The sequence below is a fragment of the Solanum tuberosum genome, unplaced genomic scaffold (genome assembly GCF_000226075.1).
Source record: "Solanum tuberosum cultivar DM 1-3 516 R44 unplaced genomic scaffold, SolTub_3.0 scf00248, whole genome shotgun sequence".
Taxonomy (NCBI): Eukaryota; Viridiplantae; Streptophyta; class Magnoliopsida; order Solanales; family Solanaceae; genus Solanum; species Solanum tuberosum.
In genome coordinates, this window is record NW_006239172.1 from 394942 (window position 1) to 403200 (window position 8259).

The window sequence follows — 8259 nt, forward strand, 5'->3', positions numbered from 1 at the left end:
GAGCAATGTGGTAGTTTGGAGTGAGTGCAACAAGCATCATTCCATACATCGTGAAGTAGACAAAGCACATGACTTTGTTACCCTGAGCCGATTGTTCATCATTTTCATCAACAACCATATCATCATTTAATATTCATTGAATATTTCATCACTACTTTGGTGTTCACATGAAAAATTATGTAATACGACACAAACAACTACTACAGAGGGTGTTTTTGTAAAAGATAAAAGTTTGGGGTAAAATTTCAATTTTCAAAAGATCCCAAATAATGAGATTTGGCCCAAATACTAGAAAAAACTAGTATTTGGGAATTTGGGATATTTGCCAAAAATATTTGCCAAATAATGGCAAATTGTATGGACAAACACTATTTGCCAAATTTTCCCCCAAATATTATTTGGGAAATCTATGGCCAAACGGGCCCCAAGTATACACAATATGACGGAGTCAGAATTATCCCAAAAGATTCAAAATATTAAAGAAGTATATATTTCAAAAATCGAAGGAGATTTAACACTTGTTATACATACATAAAGAAATTAAATTTGAACTTATACATACGGTCATTATAATAAAAATACATTTTAGCGATAATAAATATATATAACAATAAAAAATATTTAAGTCTTTACTGACATTAGTTAATTTACAAAGAGTGTTAATTGCCTCTAAAAATACATGTTTAGCGACAATTAAGTTCTTACCGTTAATTAATTGCAGTTAATAATCATTTTTGGTGTAGTGAGCATAATTTTTTGAAAAGAAATCCGGAAAATAGGGGCGGAACTAGAAGCTCTGATACGAGTTTGGCCAAATCTAATAACGTTTGCTTGAATACTGTATTTGTATACAAAAGTTTATTATTAACACTTAAAATCATCGTTGTAGAATTCAGAACCTAAAAAATTAAAATTCTGACTTTGTCATCGTCGAAAAAACCTGCTTACAAGACAATGATGTAAGGGGGATTCTAAGTGTCACCTGTTGGGATGGCATACAGCAGAAGCAGATCCTTAATTCCTCCCAGCAATACTGTGTGTGCATTCATTGTAGTGTTTGGTTCTTGGGGAGATATACTCCATATTTCTATTCAATATTATTAAATACTAGCTATTAAGGTACTTGCAAAAATTATTTGCCTATGCTGAGGTCATGTAGGTCACATTATTTTGTATCCTAATTAATGAATATTGTCTCCAACTTATATACAGCTTGCTTTAATATTGATTTGATTTTTGCTTCTTTCACTCCACCCAACTTTTATTTACCTGTGGCGGAGCTACAGTTCAGTAAGGGTGGTCAGCTGAACATCCTTATTGAAAAATTAAATCGTACGTATAGATAAAATATTCACTATTATATGCACATATATATATTAAAAGATGAACACAGAGATTGATAGTCTAGTGGTAAGTGTATGCTCATTTAAGTCCTTGGGGTTTGTGGTTTGATTCTCACTACTTTCATTTTTTAACACAATCTTCTTCCGACCCAATTATATTTAAGAACAAGAAAATGATTTGTGCACCTAGTCTGTTGAAATTTTTTTTATTTACCCCTTTAAAGTTTGAACACCTTGAATGAAATTTTTGGCTCCGCTACTACCTGTCACAACTGAGTTACTGCATGCCCACATTTACATCGGATCATGTTCATTAAGGTCACTTATAGATACATCCATAAATACGATATATCGACTAATTAACACTTGCCTTTTCCTTTACAAAAAAATAAAAATTGGGGGTAAGAAAAAGGGAAATGAAGAAAGGGATGACAAGATAAAAAAATAAATTGAACCCTCACCTTTAAGATGAAAATTAAAATAATCAATCAATTAAATTACTAAGATTCTCCCACTTGTCGTGGTTGTCTATCGAAAGAAGAATGGTTGCAATGATATACAACACTACTAAAAAAAAAACAAATTAGCGACGGATCGGACCAAGATAAATAGAATGTTCATTGCTAATTCTATTTAGCGATAAATTTTTATTAGCTACGAAAATATCGTTCAAAGCTAATTTTGATATTTCGTTTATAGTGTGTCTATTTTTATTTTTGTCACAAAACCATATACTAATTTATCTATATTATTTCTAGATCGAAAAATATTAGTACATGCAATGATGCTTCGTAGAGTATATATTCTAGCTAGGTTGTCATGCACTGCATGGTTATTAAAAGTAAAATAAAATGTTTGAATAAGTTATTGTGTTGAGTTCGATTATATATAATAGAATTATTAGTTCATGACATGTGAAATCAAATTACATGTAAATTCAAAAGAAAATAAAATGAATAGCTTATATTAGTTGATACTTGATAAGTTAGTTGAAAGGAAGTATATGTGGAAACGTATCTAATTGTATATTTTCAGGATCTTTGTAATCATTTCACATTGCATGTATTGCTCTAAAGATATTTTTATCAATACCAAGTTACTCAAAGATATTTATTGGTAGATTTTCTTAAAATATAAAATTTATAATTCTCAACGATAAAGTCAAATTAAAGTAAATCTTAAAAATGGTTCAGTATTAGGCTAGCATTCAATTAAAATGAAGATTACTTTTAAAATGGGTTATATTGGTCATGCGAAAAATCAACTGAACACAAAATTATAATGTGCACAACCCACAAGAAATAGTATATATATATATATATATTGTATCTTTCTGTATATGTGATATATAAACAGTATATCCACACTATTATACAAAAAATAAAATGAAAAGAAAAAAAATCGTTGATTCTAATATAAAATAATTAAATTTTAAGAGTGGGAGAAAGAGAAAAATAAGAATGGAGACTTAAGATATGATAAGTTGATAACTGGACCATTTATGAACGAACGATAACTCTGCTTAATTTTCGTATCAATTTTTAGATCATATTTAATGCCTCTATACACGTCTTATTTGTAAAAAAAAAAATTAAAAAAACTTATATGGACCGCACTAATTAATTAATTGCGTTACTTTATGTCATTTTCCTCACATTGGGCTCGTGCAAAAATAAAATTAATTAAATTTTTTTGTCGACCACATAAAAATTTGGTTAGATTTGTCTTGCAAATTGAATCTGTACTCCATTCATCTCATTTTATATGTCATCCCTTTCTATAAGTAGCTGAACCACAATACTTGTCATTTTATAAAATTTATGCATAAATTACCATATTTTACCTATTATACTCTTGATAGAATAGTTAATTAATCTTGTTATTTATTAATAAAGTTGACTTAAGAAAACATTAAATAAGGATAGAAGGGTAAAGTTACATCATTTCTTAATGCAAGTGCAAAGTAAAAAGTGACATATAAAATGGAACGGAGGAAGTATCTAGAAAGCCAAAACTTAATAAATTAAATATAGAATTAGTTTTCTTTAAAAAGGGTGAAATATTTTTTCATTATCTCAGTTGCAGCACAGTACTTCAACTAGTCTCCATGTTCCTCGAGCGGAGTTGGCTAGTTGTCGGCATATCTTTTATGTCACCGATCACATAGTCTGCAACGTCTTGCACTGCATCACATTTGCCGGGGCTGAATCCTGCGATTTAAAACTCTCCGAAAGGGGAAGTCACAAACGAATCCTCTAACGGCGGATGAAGAGTTTTCTAAGCCAAGATCACATCCTTTGAGGTCGGTTCCAATTTCTGAGAGCATTATGTTGAGTCACTCTAAGAGTAGAATCATCACCTTGTACTTTCTTTTTTAAAATTATTTTTTATTTTCCACTCGGTGTTTGGTATTGCATTGGAGCACAACTATTTTGGATTCGCGTTGCGTAGGGCGCCATTTAGAAGAAAGCTTTAAGAATTTTTTCATATTTAAGGTGATTAAGTAAGGAGCAACCTCACCCGACATTCGTTGACGGTGAACTCTTTACGCCTGAACGTGGTTGTTATTCCTAGGGTGAAATTAACATGAGCTAAATGTATAGGGTAAACACATGTCACTTGATTAAATTAGATAATTAGAAATTGAGGTCAAGATAATTTGTGACTAATTAGCAGTTGATGCACGTTGAGCGTGTACATATTTCGTGTCAGATAAAGGTACTTTATTAATTATTACATTAATTCATCAATATTTGATGGTCCAGAGCTATTATTCGTATTTAATCTGGAGAATAAATGACATTATTTAAATATAGTCATTCTTTCTTCTTTATTGATGAAAAATAGTAGGAGTACTAACACTATTTGGAAACACTTATCACATTCACACCTTAAGTTGCAAAAATATGATCATCGAGAAAAAGAGTATTGGTCTGACCGTCCATTTTTAGTTGTTCGTTTATTTGAGTGTTTTGTATTTTTTTAAAGAAGTATTCCTTAAGTATTTAGTCTACTAAATTATTCTTATTAATATTTTGCTAAAAAATAATTTTAATTTGATTATTAATATTTCAAATTATTTACGAAATGGTTACTAATTTTTAATTATAATTTTTTAAAAAATTATTAATTCCAACAAATAGAGAAGTAAAAAGAAAAAAGTACAAACTTTTAAGTTTAATATACTACTTGACAATTCTATAGGGTGTGTGACAGTTAATTCAAATCTTTAGATGCATAATTGTATAGAGTAAAAATAATCGAGACATATGTAAAGTTAAATGTGTGGTTGAATTGAGCAAGGATACATTAAAAATGAGCAAAATAATAATATTACTCGAACAGATCGATGGAGCAATTCACCCCATAGAATTAAATCGGACCAATACTTATGAACATTAAGAGGAAAAGTCATTTGCACACATTAATCATTATGAAATCATTCCACGAGTGAAATTTGACGTTATTTTTACTTTTGAATATCATTCATCACAAATAATAAAAATTAATGATGGACAATCCATTCCTGAAAAGTTACCCCTATAAAAACGGTAGGATCACCATCTTGTGAATCATTAATTTCCATATTCTAATATCTTTGGTAATTTCATTACTTGTTCGATTAGCTTATCAATCAATTACTTAAGTTAACCTTCCTCGAAGGCTGACTCAAACTATATTAATCCATTATTTACTTAATATATTCAATTTATCATTAATTTATTTCTTATATGCTTAATTATTTATTTACCTCAATTGAAACAATATATCTTATTTTTTAAATTTCATACAAATTCAACTAAATCTTTTTTAAGAATAAAAAGTAAAATGGGCTGAGAGAGAGTAGCCAACAACTCATAGTTCAATTCCAATTTTAGAGAATTCATATACTCAATTCTAACTAACTTGTTAGAGTCTAAAGCATAGTAAATTATTAATATGCATATTTTACTTTGAAAAGATAATTAAGTAATTAACTCACAAGTTGAAATAAAAATTATAAAATTGGATATACTTCAGAAATCTTTATTATTTTGTAAACCAAAGTAGTACTAGTACTTCACTTTCTACCTTTTTTAAAAAAGGTGATTATTTTTTTCTTTTCTGCAAGAACAAGGCAAGATTGACAGTACACACCAAAAGCCCATAATTCCAAAGATAGAAAATAGAAAATAGAAAATTAATTGTACCAAAATACAAAACATGCATAAAGTACAATATTTGAAAAATAAGTCAACACAACCAAATAGACTTTCCCTAAAAGCATATGTAGCCAAGAACTTGAAAAAAAAAACTTTTCAACACCAAACAACGTAACAAACAAACATTCCGTTAAATCTTACAGTTGTAAAATATAAAACCAGAAACAGATGCAACTAAAAAAAGAAAGAAAAATGTTCATCGCAATCGATTCAAAACGTTGAATTTCTAATTTTTCACAAGGTATCATTTCAGAGATTCGTACTAAATCACAAACTAATAAAATCGCTTTACGTACGGAAAAAAAGAAGAAGCTGGAGGAATGATATATGTTAAGAAGATAACACTGCTATATAACTGAATAAACTCTTACATTTCAAATCAAGTTAAACAGCTGAAATTTCTTGTTTAAACCAGAAACAGAACAAATCCAGATCCTTCTAAATACTAGTAATTAATTAATTAAGAAGCATATAATAGAAAATCAGTACATTAGGTCAGGTAGATAAAAGTCCTGCAAGATGTAGTACAAAGTTTAAGCATTTTGCAGCTTGGCTGCAAAAATACTGAGAAGATCTGGATACTGAAATATGTCTCCCATCATGTTGTCTCCTGGTGACACCTGAAGATTTCCTGGAAAATAATCCACTGGAAATGATGACAATGACGATGACGACGATAATAATCCAAAATCACTGTTTAAACCACCATCATTAATCTGCTCCTGTTGTAGTTGTTGTGGTTGTTGAGAGAAAATATTACAAAATTCTCCTTTAGTAGAGTAATTAGGTAATGATGACTTAATGGGCTTGGGCTTTGGGAAAAAACCATTTAAGGCCTCTTCTAATAATCCAGAATCAGATGACTCAAATGGAAAAAAATCCATCCCTGCAGCAGAATCATGTGCGGTAGTACTACTGTTGTTGACAGTAAAATGGATAGTGTTATCAAATTTGGGGACTTGAGTGGTCATGACAGAAGAGCTGGGAATGACGGTGTTGCTGCTAGTGGGCAAATACGAACAGAAACTGCTCGTATTGCGATTAGTCATGAAATTGGGCAGCTGTTCGTACAGATTAGGCATATTCATACTACCAGCCACGTTCAAATTACTTGCAGTACTATTGTTACTGGAATTTGAACTCAGAAGTTCACGAAACAGAAGCATATTCAAAGAATCATTGTTTTTCTGACAAGTCGAACCAATAACATGACCACGCCCCGTAGAACCATAAGGACTAGAGGAATGAAAAAAGGGTCTATTAAGAGTATTAGAACTCTGATGATAATAAGGCGATGTTGATTTCAAAGAGTTATACGACGAATGAATATTAAACAAAGCATCGTTCGTAGAAGTGGGTTGGGTAGGAGTAGGACAAGGAGGGTAAACGAAATTAGTACGTGCTTTAACACCACGCATTGCTCTAGCAGCGCAATCGTAAGCGCAAGCAGCTTCTTCAGCGGTATCAAAAGTACCAAGCCACCTCCTTTCTTTAGACTGAGGGTCACGAATTTCAGCTGCGTAACGTCCCCATGGACGACGACGAACTCCGCGGTATCTTACCGCGGAGGGACCAGTAGTAGTGTCTTTCAGTGATCTTTTGTTTGATGAACAAGAAGATCTAGTTTTATTAACAGTGGTAGAGTTTGTAGTGTTTTGGAGAGGAAGATCAGATTCTTGATTAAGTCTTCTCATTGCATCTTCCATTTTTTTTTTCAATATGAAAAAAATGCAAAAGAAAATTTGGTAGAGTTTTTTTTTTTTCTTAGGACAAGGTTTTTTGTGCAGGAGAGAATGTAAGTAGTAGGGATATATGGATTTTGAGGTTGTATTTATAATGGGATTTGTGTAGTGGTTGCATCAATAAAGAAGAATTTACGCGTTGCACGGGCATTAAATAGAAAGTAAATACTCTACAGCTAGTACTACAAAGGAACTCAACACACACTACTAGAAAAAAGAAAAAAAAAAAACCCACACCAAAATTTGTACTGATCGGATCAGTTTTCTCGCATCTTAATTAATTTTACGAGTTAATTGTCACCTCCCAACAATAACAAGTATCAAGTAATTCTGTTCATCAAGCTTGCACATATAGGAATAGAATTACGGCAGAATGGTCCGGGAGACCCTCGTACTTGTCTCATTTTGTCACCTGAGCCCTTATAATATAGACTTTGCCAACTAAACCCTCGAACCCACTGAAATCCAACATTTTAAACCCTTTTTTTGACCTGTCATCCCATGTGGCAAAAGTAGTTCAAGTGCGTGAATTACACCCACTTTAGGAGCGTGAGATGCTTTTAAAAAGCCAATAACGGTCATTTTTGGCCATCTTCCCCAAATTCCCCTAATTTCTTCTTCAAATATCCAAAATGTCTTCTCTTTCTCACTCGTTTATCTCTCTCCAAAATTCTTCACTCCAAATTTCTTCTTCTTCTCCATAATTGATCAGGCCTTTTTTGTCTATATTTTATTTTTCTCGCCTTTTTCTTACTCGTTAATTTTTTTGTTCTTCACAATGACTGTTTGTTTTTGCTATTGTGGGCTTCATGCTGAACTTAAGATGTCAAGAACATCAACAAATCCAGGAAGAATGTTTTGGGGCTGTCAAAAATACACAAATGGTAATGGATGTGGATTTTTTCGATGGGCTGATATGGCTGATCCTACCTACCAAGAACAACACTACATGAAGAATCAATCAACAAATGT

At 31.4% G+C, this 8259-nt stretch overlaps 1 protein-coding gene across 1 annotated transcript; it reads right to left on the reverse strand.

Annotated features, from left to right (window-relative positions):
• Positions 1 to 6020: 6020 nt before the first annotated feature.
• On the reverse strand, positions 6021 to 7251 carry LOC102590234 (ethylene-responsive transcription factor ESR2-like). Its single transcript, XM_006357564.2, has one exon. The coding sequence runs from the start codon at positions 7249 to 7251 to the stop codon at positions 6079 to 6081; it is 1173 nt and encodes a 390-aa protein (XP_006357626.1). The 3' UTR covers positions 6021 to 6078.
• Between the last annotated feature and the right edge of the window lie 1008 nt (positions 7252 to 8259).

Excerpts from the sequence above, each read along its gene's own strand:
- LOC102590234 (XM_006357564.2), bottom strand. The coding sequence starts at position 7,251 with ATGGAAGATGCAATGAGAAGACTTAATCAAGAATCTGATCTTCCTCTC.